Source organism: Lycorma delicatula, chromosome 13 (genome assembly GCF_047948215.1).
Source record: "Lycorma delicatula isolate Av1 chromosome 13, ASM4794821v1, whole genome shotgun sequence".
Lineage (NCBI taxonomy): Eukaryota > Metazoa > Arthropoda > Insecta > Hemiptera > Fulgoridae > Lycorma > Lycorma delicatula.
Window position 1 is genome coordinate 20,276,233 of NC_134467.1, and position 19,947 is coordinate 20,296,179.

At 29.7% G+C, this 19,947-nt stretch overlaps 1 protein-coding gene across 2 annotated transcripts in view; it reads right to left on the reverse strand.

Moving 5' to 3' along the window:
* Window positions 1-244: 244 nt before the first annotated feature.
* The window catches only part of LOC142333808 (neprilysin-11-like), a 47,638-nt gene continuing 27,935 nt past the window's right edge, over window positions 245-19,947 (reverse strand). For both annotated transcript variants that reach the window (XM_075381344.1, XM_075381343.1), the window contains 9 exons: window positions 18,803-18,899; window positions 14,085-14,264; window positions 11,808-11,908; window positions 10,286-10,350; window positions 8,692-8,743; window positions 6,526-6,593; window positions 5,432-5,580; window positions 3,593-3,817; window positions 245-565 (listed from right to left, as the gene is read on the reverse strand). In XM_075381344.1, coding sequence (XP_075237459.1) covers window positions 389-565; window positions 3,593-3,817; window positions 5,432-5,580; window positions 6,526-6,593; window positions 8,692-8,743; window positions 10,286-10,350; window positions 11,808-11,908; window positions 14,085-14,264; window positions 18,803-18,899 — 1,114 coding nt within the window. In that variant the 3' untranslated portion in view covers window positions 245-388. The remainder of the gene's footprint in view (window positions 566-3,592; window positions 3,818-5,431; window positions 5,581-6,525; window positions 6,594-8,691; window positions 8,744-10,285; window positions 10,351-11,807; window positions 11,909-14,084; window positions 14,265-18,802; window positions 18,900-19,947) is intronic.

A 19,947-nucleotide genomic window follows, 5' to 3' on the forward strand; every position in this document is an offset into this window, starting at 1 on the left:
TACTTTAATCATTTCAGTTGAAAATTCAAATAAGGCAGTAGATTAGAAAAAAGAGTAAATGCTTAGTGCAATTTACATTTTATGGACCAGACTCAATTGTTTTACAATGAAATAACCTATCTTCTGTTACTAAAGAGCAGAAAAAAGAGGAAAAGTTGTTCTAAAATCAAACTACCAGTCTTTTGGAAACTTAAATATTTTAAACATAATACTATTGCAACCTAGATGAAAAAAAATCAAGTAGTAACACATGAAGTAACATATTTTTATTTATTTTTAAATACAAAATATGTATTCTTTGACAATATTTAAACAAAATAAAAAAAAAAAATTATTTTAACTTAGTAAATTTGTACAACTATGATTTTTTGTTGTCATCTCTCATTATTCACCAAAATGGACATTTATTTTTTGGATTCATTGGTGAATTAACTGGGCAATTAAATGCTTTAGCAAATTCCAGTGAATTTTTAACTGTGCCGATCACTCTAAATTTATTTGGACTGTGTACGTTGCTGAGGACTTCATGTAATAACGATTCATTAGTCTGCGATTCACACCAATTCTGCGGTATAAAAAATAAACATATTAAAATAGAAATATAGAAAACAAAACAAGAAATTATATTAAAATACAATTGCTACAAATAATATTTTTGTGGCCAACAATTGTAGGTAGTTTGTTGTGGTTTTGGCTGGCCAAGGATATAGTCTTTTTATCGCAGCCAACATTTGTTGGATTTGAATCTGTTATGTAAGATACAGTATCAAGAGATGTAATGAATACTTAAAAACGTTCTACATCAACGTTTGTCGTTAACTATCAACTATAAGCATAATTGCACTTAATGTTACAAACTATTATATTCTTCTGTACATACACAAGAAAACCAAATCTTTAATGGAATTGAATATTAATGAAATATAAAATATATACAATTGACCCCTTTTTGGCGGTTATGTAGAATAATTTGTTTTAGAGATAGTTGGTAAGTGTTGATGAAAAGGCTTTAAAAATAATAATAATAATATTTTTATTTATAATCGCATCAATAATTACAACCATTAGCAACCCATCAAGATCTGTTGAATGTACTGGTAAATGTGTAATCTTGAACAGACAGGCCAACTATTCCTGGAGATGTGTGATTAATTGAAACCCAACCACCAAAGAACACTAGTATCCACAATCCATACTACCTTCGTTAGGATTTGAACCTTAGAATTGTTGACTATGAAATCAAAGGGTTTTAAAGTTAATTATATTTTGTTAGAAACTTATTCTATTAGTGACATTTTTAACACAACATTTTTAACATTGGCTGATAGTAAGAGAACAAAAATATCTGTCAATGAGGATGGTCACAAAGATAACTGAAAATGAAACTGGTTTGAACATTTTATTACAAAGTCTGATTTGATTTGTTGTTACAAAACTTTGTTTATATTTTAACATTAATATCATTACCAACCAACATAGACAAAACAAATATTTTTTCAAAGGCTTCCATTGTGATTTTTGTTAAAATTTATACGGCTAATAAATATAAATATAAATATAACATGTTTCTGAGTATTTACTGTTAAAGGAATATTATTTATTTGTGGTAACTTTTCAAGCGGCCAATTTCTCATCTACAAAAAATTTCATTATCTTTATTTTCTCTTGCTTTATAATTATCTAGTCATAAACAAATAGGAAAACAGTGAATGATTTACTTACCTCCTTTTTATGCCCATGATTAACAATGTGATTAACAATAAGAGATTTACAATGTATAGCAAATTGTTTTTGCTGTAACAATAATCTCCTAGATAGCAAAAATAAATGTTTAACTAAATCAAACAGAGATAAACTACTACAATGGCAATAAAATAGGCAAAAATATTATATCGCCAAATAATCAATTCTGTTCCAACATTCAGATCTTTTCAAAGGACTTAACAGTATGGACATAGTCTTTAAATTTAATACATTCAAAAAGAATCAAGTAGAGTCACATGATAGTTGTAAGCCTGCACACCAGATTATGTAGAGAAGTGTAACGTTTTGTTTGAATGGGATTTTGGTTATTGAACTGCTGTTTACTATTGTAAAGTACTTCATATAATGGAAAATTTCTAATTTACGAGTTACTTTTAACTTTCCTAACTTGTAAATCCTAAATCTTTAACTTTTTACTTTCCAACTGGCTAAAATTTTGGACCGTGGTTTTTGAAATGTAGTTTCAAGATATGAGGGCTGTTTTTTCAACCTCAGATCATTCATCTAAGTAAACAAGAAATAGGCAGATCTGCATGTCATGCAATTGCACCGTCCCCCTGCCTTAACCTCTGCCTATGGGCAATTGAACATGGCCATTATGATCAATACTCCTGCCAAGTGTGAACGTTTTCGGCAGGCAGAAAGATGTAGCCCTGCTGAAATCCATTGCAGAATGAGCCTAGTATATGGTGAAAACTTTGAGTGATGGTAGTCTAAGGGAATGTAGGAAATTTAAAGAAGGCCAAATGGATATCCATGACAGTTGGACAAAGATGCAGGTCTGCTTTTACACCTGGTTAAGTGTGTTGATAATTTTGTCTGTGACAAATGGATGTTTACGATAAGTGAACATTCTGCAGAAATTTCAAGGTCACATTTGTATGTCGCACAGTTTCCAGACCTAGGATACTGGAAACTGTGTGCATGTTGGGTCCCAAAAATGTTGAATGATGATCACAAAATCCAGTGAATGGTGTCAGCCATTAACATTCCTCATGTGTCATGATAGTGAGGGAGAAGAAATTTTAAAGTCTGTCGTTACTGATGATGAGACTTGGATCCAGTATGACAATTCAGAAACTAAAGAACAGTTTAAGCAGTGAATGCGCACACTTACAAGCTGATAAAGTTCAAACAGACGCTGAGCAACAGGAAATAAATGGGTATTTTTTTGGGACCATAAAGGAGTCTTGTTGGTGGTTTTTATGGAGGAGAGGACAAGAAAAACAAAGGAAGTTTATTGTGAAACTTTGTCACCTCCGCAGAGCAATCCAGAACAAACGAAGAGTCATGCTCTCGTCTAGCGTGGTTTTGATAAACAGTGGCTGTGTTGTTTGAACTGCTACAAAATGTACAACATTGCATCCCCTTAAAAAATCAAAATTCTAAAACCCAAGAATAAGTTTTAGAAATTTATTTGAAAAGTATTTGCATAAGAGCAAGTACTCAGAAATACACCACTTCCTTAGCAAGTGCTACAATTTTGATTTCATCAACTGATATTATCTCATATTATAAACATCTATGTTCTATTAAAATAATAAATTAGTGTTCAGAGATAATTTTTTTTTATTTTTAACAAAAGTAAAAATATTATTTGCGTAACATATCAAATTTATTTTAATATCCCCAAAATATAACTAATAATCTGATTGTTAATCAAGCAAAAAAATAATGAGCTCATAGAAGAAAGTATGTTTACATTTTTTAGAATTGTAATTGACCCATTGAATTGAACATAAATGAAAGAAAATTTATTTTTTAAAGAAATTAATATAAAAATAAATTATTTTAAAAATAACTGAATTTATCAAGTATTCGTAATTACCGATGCAAATCCAAGAAAGAAAAGTTGATCACTAGAAAATTCTTCTAAGCCAGGTAAAATTTTATCAGACGCATAATTTGGTTGTATTATCTGATAGGTATAATAACCATCAGATTGTATATATGTTCTATACCCAAGAAAAAGACTCTGCTTATATGCTTTATATGCTTGATATAAACCTCCATTATCAGCCATGTTTTCACCAAGTGTTAACAATCCATTTATCTGAAAAAAAAATTATATTACAGAAATATATATATAATTTTATAATTATGTAATGATAATGTTATTTTTTTGGCGATTATTTATATCTTTTATAAGAAAATGCATATTACATAAAAAATTTTAATTTTATTATTGTTTTAAATAAAAACATTAAAATATACAATGCATTAATTCATTACAAGTTTAATAGTACAGTTATTTTATTTGTATGTCAGATTTATTCTAAAATGTTCAGAAATTTACATAAAAACTAATTTTCATGTCATTAAAAACTCAGATGAAATCAGATGGAAATAAATTGTAAATTGAAAAATAACTGATAAAAAATTTGAAGTAAAATCCACAAAAATAGATATTTCTTTTTTTCATAAAATGAAGTAAATTATTTTTATCTAATTAAAAAACTAGAAAGTCAGTTAACATAAATTGCCAGCATGAACGAGTAAGAAGTTTACTAATTGCTCAACAACGCACAAGTGAGTGTTCAGTACATATAGTATAAATCTCATGCTTTTTCATCTCCCCCACACACACACACCATGAGTATGAGTGCATGTTTTTCAAATGTTTTTATTCCAAGACATTTATATAAATGTTGATAACTAGTGTGTACTTAAGTGAAATAAAAACAAAGAAATATTTTAACAAGGAGAGTTAATTTACTGTTGAAACGTCAGCAGTGAATGTGTTATCTTTTTAAAATTCATATTATTCCTTTGTATTGTTAAATTATATTTTTAATTCTATTAATATAAACTACCAAAAGTACTTTCATGGTAAAATTAAGGTGAGATATGTCTAATCTCAATATTCTGTAAATGAAAAAAATAAAATTTCTAAAAAAAAAGTAGTTTTTATTTTTGTCTTTTGAAACTGTTTGAGAAAAACATTTTCATGAAAAGGAAGGCATGTCTATTAAGTTTTTATCTTTTCTATGATTAATTTTCCACACAAGCTTGACGCTTGTTTCGTGAGATTGTAGTGTGTGAAAAATGCCATGCCTGACTGGAATTCAAACAAGAGACCTCCGAATGAAAAACTGAGACAAATTCAAAATTATAGGATGTAAAATAATGTTATATTATAGGATGTATATAAATATAATAGATGATATTTTGTACCTCCATTGAAGAATGATTGCTAACAATATATTCTGAACGTTCCTATTATATTATTGGAAGACACTTGAATGCGTCAGATTTACTTTTTAATTTTCTTTAAATCTTTATTATTATTCTTATTGTGCACATTGCAATCTGTCCAACTAGTGAAAAATAAGCAAATCTCCCCCCTATAGTCCAACGAGATGAGGATGATATGTATGACATGTAAATGAAGTGTATTCTTGTACAGATTCAGGTCAACCATTCCTGAGAAATATGGTTGATTGATCCCCTACCACCAAAGTACACTGGTATCCTCTGCTTACTATTAGAATCTGTGTAAAAGTAATTAGCTTTTACTAGGATTTGAATCATTCAGTTTCCTTTAAATGAAACCAAAAATTTTTAATTTCAGTAAAAATTAGGTTATGGATTAAAATAAACATTTATTAAATTTTATTGTTTTTTTTTTTAAGAAGGAAAAGCTAGTATAATATAAATAATACAATACCTTAACAGTTTCGAGAAGTAAATTACTTAATTCAGGTACAACAAAATTGCTGTATTGTTCAATAAAGCACTTACTCCTATTATAATGACTAGCAATAGTTTTTTCTGTCCACCATTGAGCTAAATTACCAAATTTGTCATACTGCCTTCCTGCAAAAAAAATTAAAATACAATTTTTTCATGATAATAAATTAGAGATACAATACTATTGTCACTTGGAGGTTCACAATTAAACTTTCTACAGTACAAACATTGAACTGTATTTATAGAATCCACATTTAGCAAACTGTAGACCAGAAGGCTTCTGTTCAGGAGTCTTATTCTTTGCTAGTGGCAGTTTCAAGTGGAAAGGTACGGAATCAATCTACAGCCATGCACCAATTCCAATTAAAACTGTCCTGTTAGCTCTTTGATTCTAGTCTTAAATCAACACTAAGTTCCTAAACCGAGAGATATTATAACAAATTAAAATCCCGTTACAGAAAACAATAACTGCTACAGCATTTGCCTGAAAGAATCAAAGGAAACGATAAAAAATTTTGATCAGTACAGAATTACAATGTACAAAAGTAACAAGTAAATTATAGAAGTACTTTATAAAAGTAATAATTATAAGAAATAGTTATTGGAAAATGAAATCATTAACCACTTTATAAAAAAAAAATTCTAAATATTCATCAGAATATTTACAAATGGACATTCTTATTAATATTATGTAGGAGGAACATTTAAACAGAATTTTATCACAAACCAAATTTGATTTCAGCTAATCATGAGACTTTCTTTGTAAAACAATTCATCTATTATTTGTAAATTGAGTTTATATTACGTTTATACTTGTTATTAAAAACAAATTACTGTACCTGAAACAGAACCTTGGGAAAGGTCTTGTAATAATAACTGCCTAACTAAAATCACTTGTAAAAGAGAAATTAGCTCAAAAAATTATTTTTAAGCTAAAAATAACGTTTCAAATTTCACAAGATAAAAAAGTACTAATAGCTTTGGATTTTAAACTGATAATATTTTTATTATATTAAATACTAAAATAAGAAACAATTAAAATAAAAAACCGTGTGATTTAAGTTAACATACCAAGATCATCAAATCCATGAGTAATTTCATGTCCAATCACAACACCAATTCCTCCATAGTTTAATGCACTAAAAATATAATTAATAATAGATTTTTCTTTAATTTTTATGACTATTACATATTTTATTCAAAATAAATTTTATAATAAACACAAAAAATAAAAAATTAAAAACAATAAAATACATAAAGTACTAAAAACATTACTTTAGAAACAAACCTCTTTGAAAAGGCATTTGTTTAAACTTAATTGAACTGCTTTTAAGGGAGATTATTTTGAGAAATGACCAAGTTAAATTCATGTTTAACAAATAATAACAGTTTCTTTAATTACTGATATCTTAAGATATAGGAAGTTAAGAATAGGTGGAAATCTCTTTTGCTGTTCCACAACAAAGGTTTCAAGCATGGCTACGTAACGAGCTGACGTCACTGTAATCGCAAGACCGTTGTCATCCTCAAAAATAACACTGTAAGATGACATAGCACACCACACGGTCACTTTCTGGATGTGCAACGGAAGTTGGTGTAGCTGCGTAGGATTTTCTTGTGCCCAGTATCTGAAATTTTGCTTGTTAACAAATCCACTGAGGTGGAAATGCGCTTCGTCTGACATCCACAGTTCGTGAACAAACTCTTCGTTATCATTTATCTTCTGAAGCGTTACATTACAGAATTGTGCTCGCACAACTGCATCATTCGGTTTCAGTTCCTGGACGATCTGCAACTTGTACGAATGGAATTGCAAGTCCTTCACTAACATTCTTCGAACACTTGAACAATGCAATTGTAAAGATGCTGAGAGACGACGGATTGACCGATGTGGACTTCGTGTGACAGCATCTTGTAAAGCTTGAACATTCTGTGGTGTACGGACGGTTCGCTCACGGCCTGGAGGTTTCTTTTTCATTACCGAACCGTTTTCCTCAAAATTAGATATCCGTGTTTTAATTGCATGTGCTGATGGAACACGGTCGTGCCGTCCCAAATTAAAATGACGGTGAAATTCTCTATGCGCTCCCTCCACACTGTCATTGTTTTTGTAAAATGCTTTGATAGCAAATGCACATTGCGCACCACTCCAAGGATCCATGACAACTAAATGGCAGGTTAGGTTAGAGAGGTTGGTGCCACTTATCAAGTGGTACCAATCGCCCACGGCTACCAACACAACTTTCAAAATTTCCAATTTCTTTGAATCACCTGTATTTAAATAAAATGATAAATATTTTTAATTAAATTTTATGTGTAAGCTGTGCATCAGTAACAACCCACAACTGATCAACAATATTTAGTTTGATATTTTTTTTTTTGATTTTGATGAATCAGGCTGTAAAACGTAAAGATTTGTAAAAACCAAACACCCCATTTTTGACAAGATCATCACCCACACTTTCCCTTTAATTTGCTAGGAAAGCACCAAATTCAATTGAATATTGTACAGCATAATCAATTTGTCTCAAGAAATCATTTATTAAAATCGTAGTATTTAAAAAAAAATTTAATGATCTTTTAGAACTAACATAATGATGGTAGTGCATGTTGTTAATCTTTGAATCTCTCAGCTATACTGCATTTTCAATGAATCAGAATGAAGTGGTAACATTATGGGACATTCCAAAGCAAAAGATATGAAAAAAGTTTTAAAAAAGTAAAACAACATTTTATCTCTATAAATTGTGTGTATAACATTACAATATTAAACTTTACAGATCCATGTTCTTTCTAATTGAAAACAGAAATGTAATCTGAGTATGACTGTTATTAATAAACCTTTTCAAATTGTTACTCTGGTGAATTTTTATTAAAAAAGAGTAGCTATTGATCATAAAAGTACTTCAGCATGAGGATATTATAATTAGTTACAACATATGAAAATACATTGAGAGCGAAAAGTAATGCGACACTGAATTCAGTAATCCATTTAAGTGGGAAATTTACTTTTGCGTTGGCACTAGTAGATAGATTGTTAATCCACGTAAAATATTTTGAAATAACAAGCGATCACTGCGTATAACTTCATTTGTAATTGTTTAATGGAAGATACTATTTGAAGACTGTAAAAACATTATTTCAAATGTTTTTAAAAACTATCCTTACAGTATGTTTGATTGTTTAAAAAATACATATATAAAAATAAAAAATGATTGATTAATAATATTAACTTACGCTGGTCGGTCTTTACTGAAAAATGGTGGTTGTAAGACTGCAGCTGGAAAAACTGAAATTAAAAAAAAAGAAACATTAATGCAAGAATTATTTATATATATTTTTTTTTTACACCAAAATTTCCCAGTTTTTTTAGGATCTGGCAGCTAGCATTAATTGTATGATTTTTAAAGGGTGAATACTCTTTCTGACACCATTCTACTAGAAGGAATTTTTGTAATGAAAAAATGTGATTATTGACTAGGATTAAAAAAATGGAACCACTTTGATGAAACAAGAAGAAGACTGTGTAAAAAATGTCATGATCCATGACTTTTTAAGTCATGGGTCATGAATTTTATTTTTTTTTTTAAATTGTTACTTAAAAAAATGCAAAAAGTAAGTACACTACAAAAATATAAAAGTAAGACAAAAATGTTGTAAGTTATAAAAAAAATCAAACAATATTCATTAATCTATGAGTATTTCATTGAATTTATCAAAGACTACGTCTTCGATTGTAATATTCACAGCATTCTTAGATCTCCAATATACCTGAAAAAATTTATTTTGTTGTTTACTAAAATAATAAAAGGATCTTGTAAGAAACAATAAACTACCTCGATTTATCCTGATAGATAAAATTATCTTTTTTTTTTTACCATACACTCATTTTTCTTACCCATGATCTTTCTTTCCTCAATATCAATTCTGTGGGATACTCAAAGTATGATTAGAAAGTTTTAAGATTGCGCTCTTAATTTCAAAATGGCAGAACTTACAAGCTGCTGTGATGGATCACCTTCAAAGTAGTCCTTTCTGACTGTACAAACAGACTCCAATGGTGTTTCCACTTTTGGGAATTTTCTTTCTTAAGGGTGTTAAGAGCCTTTCCATTAGTATTTCTATAAGCCACAGCCAATTTTCAAAGAATTTCTGTCAGTTTAAAATAATTTATACATATGTTATCAGAACAAAGTAGTGTAGAATACACATCTTGCTGTAAGATTCTTCATGATTTAAATTTGAAAACATATTGTGTAACAATTAGTGCAAACAGAAAAGACAAAATGTTTTAATTAATGCTCCGGCTTTTCAAAAGAATTGTCAATGGGCAGATACATCCCAATACTATATATCATGTCAGATGAAGCACAGTTTTATATATCTTTGCATGTTAATTCACACACCATCATATATCAGATGACTGAAGATCCATACCAGATGTTTGTCTCACTTTTTTTTTCATAATGAAAAAATCCAATATTTTTTGACCAGGCTGTCAATTCAGAAGTGTTATTAAACATTCTTTTTTAAAAAGGTTACAGTTATTTCCTTTGGTCGACTTGGTAGGTAACTGAATCAACCTTTTTTTCACTATTTATAAATGTTTCATTAAACATTTTACTAACATAAAAATTCTTTATATAGCATATTTAATCGGTAAAATAAAAAAAAAAATAATAATAATTTCCAGGAGAAGAGCAAAACATTATTAGAAATTTAACATCTATCAGCATTAAAGTTTTCCTTGAATTTATAATTTTCGTTTTAAATATCCCTAGCATTAACATTATTTTAAATAAAGAATCAAAAAACTTATTAACATACTTACTAATAGCATTAAGAAAAGGACTGTAGAAAGCATTGACAGTAACTGGAGCTTCATTCTGCGGCCACCTAATAAAGCAAGAAATTAAAATAAGAAATATTTAAAAAAATATAACTAATTTATTTAAAAAATCATTACTAAAAAGCCGGCAGTGAATTCCATAACTTTCCCGGTTAAGCCAGTCAAATTATCCAATTCATTTTTCAATTAAACCACTTAAAGCTCTATTTTTTTAGCTTTAAAAAATACAAAGATACAGCCTTAATTCTAAATAAACAAAATTGTGATTTTCTAGGAAGGAGATAAACATTTTTGGCTGATTTTTTTCCCCAAGAAATACTAAAGAATAAGGGCATAGAAAAATTAAGATTTTTACATTTTAAATTCAATGGGTAACTTGCGAGATGGATTTAAATTTACAAAATATTAAAAAATATGTTTTTAATTTAAAAAATCTTTTTGTTACAACAAACCATTAAAGTGGGATGGGGAAAATTTTTTATAATTGCTTGAAAGCCTATTGATATAGAAAATATAGATGCAAAGAACTCTCTTTAAGTCTTTTCCTGAAGTTGGATATAGATTTAAAAAAATGTATACTCATTTTTTGGAGATGGGGTGAATATTAAATAAATTTTTTTTTTGTTACTTGAGATCTTGTTAAAAAAACTTGTCTAAGTAAAATTTTTTACTAAAGCACCAGTAAAATTTTTTATTATTATTTCGCCCAAAATACCCCGACTTCTTTTTCAAACTTTTGTAATTTAATACATTCTCCCGGAACATAGTACCTGTCTATCAAGTTTGAAAAAATCAGTCTAAACTCTTATAAGACCAAATATAGGCCAAAATACATATGTATATAAATATCCACAAACACCTGTCACACTTGTTTGACAAAAATTAAAAATAAATTTTTTGTTCCAATTCTCCCAAGAGAATTGTAACAAACGTTTTTTTCACAGATTTTTAACACTTTATTTAAATCTATTTACTCTGTTATCCCTTTAAGCCACAAAACTTTAAAAAGACAAATTATTTTCTATGTTTTTTTGACCGATCTATATACTTTCTCATTATTGCTATAGTTGCTACACCAGCAACTACTTTACTTTCTCTACAGCTGAGAAAGTAAAAATTATAAAAATATCTCATCAATTCATCAATAAATTTATACATTTAGAAGCCAACTAAATTAGTGTTAAATTATAAACAATTATCAAGAACTAACTTACTGTTAAATTAATTCAAACATGTCTACATATAATTAAAAAGACAAATGACAACAGAGGAAAACTATTCAACAGAATAATCTAATGTTCATATTTGGCACTTCTGATATAGAAAAATATCAGTTGTTTAAAAAGAATTTCCATCATTTTGTTTATTTCAAAATGTCAGCATACATATAATAAGGAAGTTTGAGCTTCTTTCCATAGGGTTAAGTTTTACAATTCTATCTACATCATATTAAAAAAAAAAGAAAATAAACGAATAAAAACAACAAAATAAATCATATACTCACTCATCTCTGTCAACTGGGATACGAAGTTTATTTAAATTTAATAAATTATGATGCTTTCTAACTTCTTTCATATTAATAAAATTATCCTCACTCATTTGTAACTGAAAAGAAAGAAAAAATTATGTATTAAAATGTAAGATTAATTTATACACTTAAGTTCAATAAAAAAAAAAGAATTATTAATGAACATGGTCTAGGTTTTGTTGTAATAAAATGTGTGTTTAGTAATAGCAACACGATCCATGTACAGTGTGGACGAAAAGTAATTTTACATGTTAATAGCATAGTACAGTTAGATATGTAGATAAACACTGTTATGAATACAAAAAACAGTATATTTTTTTATCTGTACAGTATATACAGTATATTTTTTTTTATCTGGTTAACATTAATATTTATTGTGAATAATATTGTTACAAAGGTTTACGGTTCATTTATCAGCAACGTCAGTGTGTACTCCTCTATGTTCGATGCAAAGGTTGATGTGTATGTTCTTGTGTGCATCTGCTGCAGCATATGAGGGGGTGATCCTTTCAAATGCCGTGCAAACTCTGTTTTTCAGTTGATTGTCGTTCACGTATTGTCATTTACAAATGTCTTCTTTTAATATCATCTATAGTGCATTGTCTGGACTTCATGGAGACCTTGGCAACAGTGCTGGAAGGTTTCGTGATCCACATCCAATCCAGTGGTTTGGAAACAGTTCATTTAGCCATGTGCAGACAGTCACAGCAAAATGTAATGGAGCTCCATCTTGCTGAAGTGTAACAATGTCAGCTATTTCTCTTGCCATTAATATTGGAAGCAACCACCAGTTAATCATGTGAAGAATGCTGTACTGGTTCACAGAACCATCAATAAAATATGGTCCAAGCAGATGGTCTGTCGTTAACCTTGCCCAAGTCATAACATGAGGCGGAATGCACTTGATTTCCTCATAAAAGTGCGGATTGTCTTTTGCCTAAAAAAAGGTTACAATTTCATGACCTACGATAAATTACACACTCATCAGAGAACATAATGTTTTTTTTAATCATTTGTATGTGGGAAGCGGGCAAGCAGCATTACACATGCGTGCACACATTGTACCGAGTCATGATCACTCAACTCATTCATTGAAGATGGCGGAAAACATGAAACATTCAAGTCTTTGTGTATGTGGTCTCGCATAGTCGATCACAGGATGCTTAATTCTGTAGACCACTTATACGTTCACTTCATCGGTGACCATTCAATTGATTCCGCCACAGCAAAACAAATTCTGGTGCGAGTCGTAGACCTTCCGCTATGCGATGCATCAAGAACACTTCCTGTTGCAAAGGTTTTCTTCTCCCATGCGAATAATGCTGGTCGTGATGGCAGTGGTTTTCCAAACTGCACAGTGAAGTCCCTCAAAATGTCTATCATTGTCTTCTTTGTGTTCTGATGTTTGTGAACCTATACAGAACCCACCAAGCATTCCTCAACAGTGAAACACTTGTATCCACATGGTTTAACTCAACACTGCCATATCCTTCCCACACTAACTGAAGTGACATGCGCAGGACTCAACTTACGGCGGGAAATAAAGACTCAATCTGCTAAACAGAAAAATACAAATAATAAAATAAAATACAAAAAATATACAGTTATTTGTATTGTTTTGTATTCATAACAATGTTTATTTACATGTCTAACTGTACTATTAACATGTGAAGGGACTTTTCGCCCACAGTGTAGAATATGTTTTAAAATCTTAGTTTTTAATATCTTACGTTTTATATCTTCTTTTTTTACTCACATTTTTAGTGGAAATTTCATAAGTTACAGTTAGAATATATATGATAATTCCATAATAACCTGTTTTTATTTCACTTGACAAAGTTAAAAATATAATTTACAAATTCTTTCACTTTATTTAGTTAAATTAGAAGCTTGAAATTATCATTAATTTTTTGTCATCATAATAAAAGATGCTTCAGCTATGTATATTACAATTTCTTCTTCAGTTAAATTTTTAATCAGCGTCTGACCAAAAAAATTGTAAAACGAGCAGAATAATTAATTTTTTTGAGGTAGTAAATTAATAATTCACAGTTTTAATATTTTAAATTACGCTCTTAATCATTTAAAAAATAATAAAACTGATGAACAAGCAGAACATTCTATGTAAACACTTAACAAAAAAGTAAGAAGTATAAAAATTAAAATGAAAACAAATAAGAATAATGATTAGAAATTGATACGACTTGAGAATAAATCAGTTTAATATAAGAATTAAAAATAAACAAGTCTTACCCCTGAATAATATTTATTAAGCATTGTTATGTTATTAGTATACCATGATGGAAAACCAATAAATTTTTTCATATATTGAATTTTTTCTTTTGCAGCTAGTTTCGTTCTTTGATCCATCCAAGAAACTTCATCCATTTGATTATAGAATGATGAATGCAAGGTGTTAACCATGTTCAATGCCTATTAAAATATTAAAAAAATAACTAAAAAAAATACTCTATTATAAAAACTTAAAACTAGCTAATAATTTGTTAATTTATTTACATTTATACTACAGTTTAAGGCAGTAGCATTGGAAAATGAAGCACAAAAATCACAATCTATGAAATTATTATACCAGGTGATTCAAAAAGGACTTCACGACTTCAAAAGCGAATAAAAATTTGTTTAGATAACTTACAGATTTGGTTGAGATCTCATTTCATAGCAAAGCACATCAAGTTTTCATTCACGTAGTTCATTAGTATCGAATTCGACCACCAGTGTTGTTAAAAATGGACATATTTACTGGTGTGAATGTGCTAGCTAAGTGTATTGGTTTCACTATTTGCAGTCAGCAACTGCAGTTCAAAGTAATTTTTATAGAAAGTACAGTAGGAAGCCTCCTAGTAGGCATTCTAGCAGTACTAAGGTAGTAGTAGTAGGCGTTCTCTTAGCACCAAACCTTCATCAAGAGAGCGCTTGTTCTGTTAAACAAACAAAATCACTAAGACACCCAAGCATCCCTGAAGCTTCTGTGAAACAACTTAGGAAACGTAGTCTGAAGAAATCAACTCAATGTGCATCATGTGAGATTGGCATTTCACAAATGACTGATGAGTATTACTTAAATGATTGCATTTGAATCAATACAAATTAACCGTGGTTCAACACATTACCGATGATGACAATTTCGCTGCAGTTTTGTGTGGAAATGATAGATAGAATTGCAGACAATGGTATAATTTTAGTGATCAGTCGACATTTCACATCAGCAGCAAGGTGAATACCTGTAGCTGCCAAATATAGGGTAGCAAAACTCTAATGAAACTTTACAGCAAATTCATGATAGCCCTAAGGTGAATGTTTTTTTTTTTTGTTTTTTTTTGTGGCCTAAGCAAACAAAGACAGTAAGGCCTGTTCTTCCAGGGGAGACAACTGTAAATGGTATCGGTTTTCTGGACATGATTCAAAATTTTCTAATTCCTCAATTAGAAGATGATAACTAAAATCGACATCATTACTATTAGGAAGATGGAGCACCACCTCACTATCTCCAAGAAGTTTGAGATTTTCTTGATACTTGATTCCCAGGTCAGTGGATCGGTCGTAAAGGTCCAATCGCATGACCATCTCGCGTTCCAGATTTGACTTTGCTAGATTTTTTACTGTAGGGTTTCATTAAAGGTTGGATTTATGTACCATCTTTGCCTAATGATCTTCTTGAGCTAAGTCTTCGAATTGATACCTAAACTGCAGATGTAATTCCCAACTTTCTGGAATGAAAACAATTTCAGGTGGGTTATATGTCACATTACAAATGGAAGCACCATATTGAATGTTGTGTGACAAACTTGATGTGTTTTTTTTTATGAAATCAGACCTCAACCAAATCTATAAGTTGTTTCAACAAATGTTTGAATGCTTTTAAAGTTGTGAAGTCCTTTTTGAATCGCATAGTATTACAAACACCTTTTAAAGATGAAATGTATTTGTGATACCTTTTATCTTTCTTTGATAATACAATAACATAAACTTCTAAACATCTAGTTAAAATTAATTTAAATCGACACATAATTGATTGCCTTACAGGATTCTGTATATAACTTTCTTAATAAACAGTTAATGTTATTTTTATTTTATGAAGAACAGATAAAAATATTCTATCAAACTTGTTCAAAGAATTCTTGATCTGACACAGAGATGACACAAATACTACCGCAAATGATTATGATCCTTTAGATGCTATAATGAAAAGTTTCAGATACGTGAGTTTAGTTGCTTGTTTAAAGAGATCAAGTAAATCAAACAAATTTTAACATTCTCTGAAAAGTGGATAAAATTGAAATAAGAGCTATTATAAAGTACTTTATTTAAAAAATTTTAACCCTTAAGTACATACAAAAAAGTAACATTCTACTTTAAAGAATTCTGTCCCTTAGTTATCAACAATAAAAAAAGGGAGCTACTGAATTTAAATGTCGTTGGCAGTCATAAAAACAATCAAGATGATGAATGCTCAGGTTGCCCAAAAATAGTACAACCAATGAAATTGTCACAAAAATCCACAATCCCATATTAAATTATTGCTGACTGAAAATACGTGAGTTTGCTGACATTGCAAACATCTCGGTAAACCTTGCCCACTATATTTTATAGAATCTTTTGGTATGAAAAATCTTTTTGCTCAATGAGTGCCACATTGGTTACAATCAACCAAAAACTTAATCAACTGAACACTTCCCAAGTTAGATTTAAACATAACTTTGCTGACTTTCTTCAATGTTTTATAATAGTAGATGAAATATGGATTCACTATTACATGCCAGGGACAAACAGTGGATGTTTTAGGTAAAAGTGCGCCAGAGAAAACCAAAATGGTTTCATCTGCAGAAAAATTCACACCCCTGTTATTTTTTGAATTCTCATAGTGTAGTGCTCAAAGATTACCTGAAAAAAGAAGGAACATTGCCGGGATGTATGTGTTTCAAACTGCACCGATAGAAGAGTGTTAATCAAGCAAAACATCTGGCAAAAAGAAAGTAAAGTGCTCTTTTATGACTATAATGCCCACTATAAATCTCTTCTCTTCAATACAGAAGTCAGTTGGTTATCGGGGGGCGGGGGGGAAGTTACCTGGTTATTGGAACTGCGAGATGAATTAATAATAATTTTCCAGGATAAACAAATGCCATTCTCAAAGTTTTTACAGAATAATGAGTATGTGTTGCTGTTGGCTAGCTAAACAAAGTTTTGCAATATTAAGAGGAACATAAAAACTTTACTCACTATCAGAAAAATAAGCAACTGTAGTCATCTGAACAAAACTTTTGTGTTGATTTCAGATATATTAACAAAATTTATTTGTGACTCATACATTTGCAGCTGAAAAAAGATAACTGTAGGCATGTTACAACAAAAACTGCTTGCGAATGTAATAAGTAATAGTAATAGTCTTTAATTAGAAACTGAATTTATATTAAATTAGTATTTACAACTTGAGTGCTAATACATTAAACAACTGATTTTTAATAAAAAGGTTATTATTTTTACAGATTAATATTAAAAATTATTTTGTTTTGCATCAGTGGTGCTTTTGAGGTGAAGATACAAAGTTGTATTTTCTTCTTGTACCTGAATCTCAGCAGTTGCTACTGATGTCTCTGTAATTTCAATAAGAGTAGGAGACCTAGGATCAGGGCATAATTTATCTCTGCACTTCATCACAATACTGACAAAATTTATCAAAGAGAATATTTTTTCTTTTATAAGATAATCCTGTTGAGGGAACTACTCCAGGGAAGTCTGCTTGAGGCTCAGTCACACTTGTCACACAGTATGTTTTACATGAGAAGATTCTACTAACTTTGTAGAAACTAATCCTTCGTTTTAATAAGAAAAACAGAAATGACCGAACTGTGTGATATTTTTTAATAATTTTCCATTCTTTATTTCTAAAATATGTAATCTAGTCATAAACAAAAATGTCTCTGCTTTCACTTCCTGTGATTACAGGTTGATTTAAACCAGACAGGGTAGAATTTAATGCAATTTCTGCTAGCTGTGCCAGTGAACTAGCTTTTCCTTTACGATCTTATCTGCACCTGTGTAAATCATATGAGTGAAGTTAAGGTCCCTTTTGTGTCTGGTGTAAGGGTACACAAAAGTAACACTTTACGCTACCTAGCATTGTAATATATGGAATAAATGAGATTATAGTTGTTCAGAATTAATGTAGGGGTACTTACGTATTAACGCCACCGCAGCTACAGCTTTATTTTTAAAAAAAGTAGTCAATCGGATTTCGGTGGAAAATGGGCCGATATAGAGTTTAACATAGATTCAAAACAGTCTCTTTATTAATTTTAATAAATGGTTATTTATATTTATTTATTTTATAAATATAATTTACACAAACTTAACCTACGCTCGCTTCGCTCGCTAACCTTGACTAATTAACAGGAGTGTTTTAATTATTTAAATAATAAATAATTGCAATAATAACTGAATTTGTTATATAAATATTCAAAAAATTTCATTTCATGAGGGTCAACAAAATTTCATTTGTATGAGCAATACATGGTAAAAAAATATAGACAATATAAATAACAGCCTTTGGCATATAGTGACACAGGAGGATGCTGAATATTCAGTAGGTTGATAAAATGCAAAGTGTCACTAACCACTATATATGAGTCATTGAACAGTTTATAATAGACACTAAGCCCCAATAAGAATGCAGTGCAGCTATACTTCAAGATGGAGTCATTTAAAGTAAGTATGATGTTACTGTAGAACCAAAATGGGATGGATATGATTCCTAAAGAATTGTCCAAGGAATAAGTAACAAAGGAAATGGAAGAGGAGAGAACAGATATGAGATAATGAACTAGTTTTACAAAAACATGGCTATTTTGTAGTGTTAAAGAAATTTTTACATTTTTTCTTTTGTATTGATTAAAAATGTTTTTATAACTAATTTATAAAATTTTATACTAATAATTAACAACTGAACTGACCGATTTTTCTGATTTATCATCAAAATGAAGTTGTGTAAATTTATAACCCAATGCTAAACCATAAGCCAACTGTGTACTTTTAATGCACTCTTTCCATCTGAAAATTATAAAAAAATATATTTTTTACAAAAAATTATATAAATCCTATTTTATATGTGTGTATATACAAAGTGCCAAAATAGCTTCGTAAACTTTAAAATGGAGGAAAGTTTTTGTTCTGTTGACAGCACTAATGTCATGTTATAGCCATTGCATGATTTCTGTTTCACATACAATACCAAAGCTGTTTGTTACAGTGAAAAATGTCAACAGTAAAACAGCGCATAAATATAAAATTTTGCATTTTACTTAAAAAAATTACCATCAGAGAAAGTATAACATTGTTGTTTGACCAAGTATATAAAGAATCAGTAAATAAAAAAAAAAAAACAAATAAAAAACAGCACTTTACAATCAGCGTTATTTTATGACAGTCATGTTTTGTTGAAGGTGACATTTGTATTGAGCACCGGTCTTCCTAGACGACCAAAGAAAATATAAAACATACTGAAAATGTTATTAAAAGTGATTGAAGAAAAACTGTCAAGGAAGTAGCATCAATGATTGGGATAACCATCCCAACTACTGACATCAGCTGCCATCATATTCTTCATAATGATCCGAACATGTATCATATTTGTCAATAAATCATTCCAAAACTGTTGTTTAGAGATCAAAAAGAAACTCAAATGATACTGTTAAGAAACCTAACATAATAAAAGATAATCCAGGGTATTTATTTTTATTTTTTACATAATCCACAGACAAAACATCAGTCATTAGGATTGAAATCAATGTCACTTCCGTAGTCGTAAAAATTTTATTTGAGGAAAGGAAAAGTTATGTCAAAAGTTTTTTTTTTGATCCGCAGAGTGTTTTATGAATTTATTCCTCATGGACAGACATTGAATAAGAAAATATACGTCAGTATCCTTCATTGTTTATCGGTTGTAGTAAGAAAGAAGCATCCTGAAACAAATTAGTGGATTCTTGTGCATGATAATGTACATTGAACCATGCTCGTCAAAGGGTACCTTATATGACATAATGTAACAACGTTGTAACATCCATCACACTCTCCTGACTTGGCGTAGCTTGTTTCACTT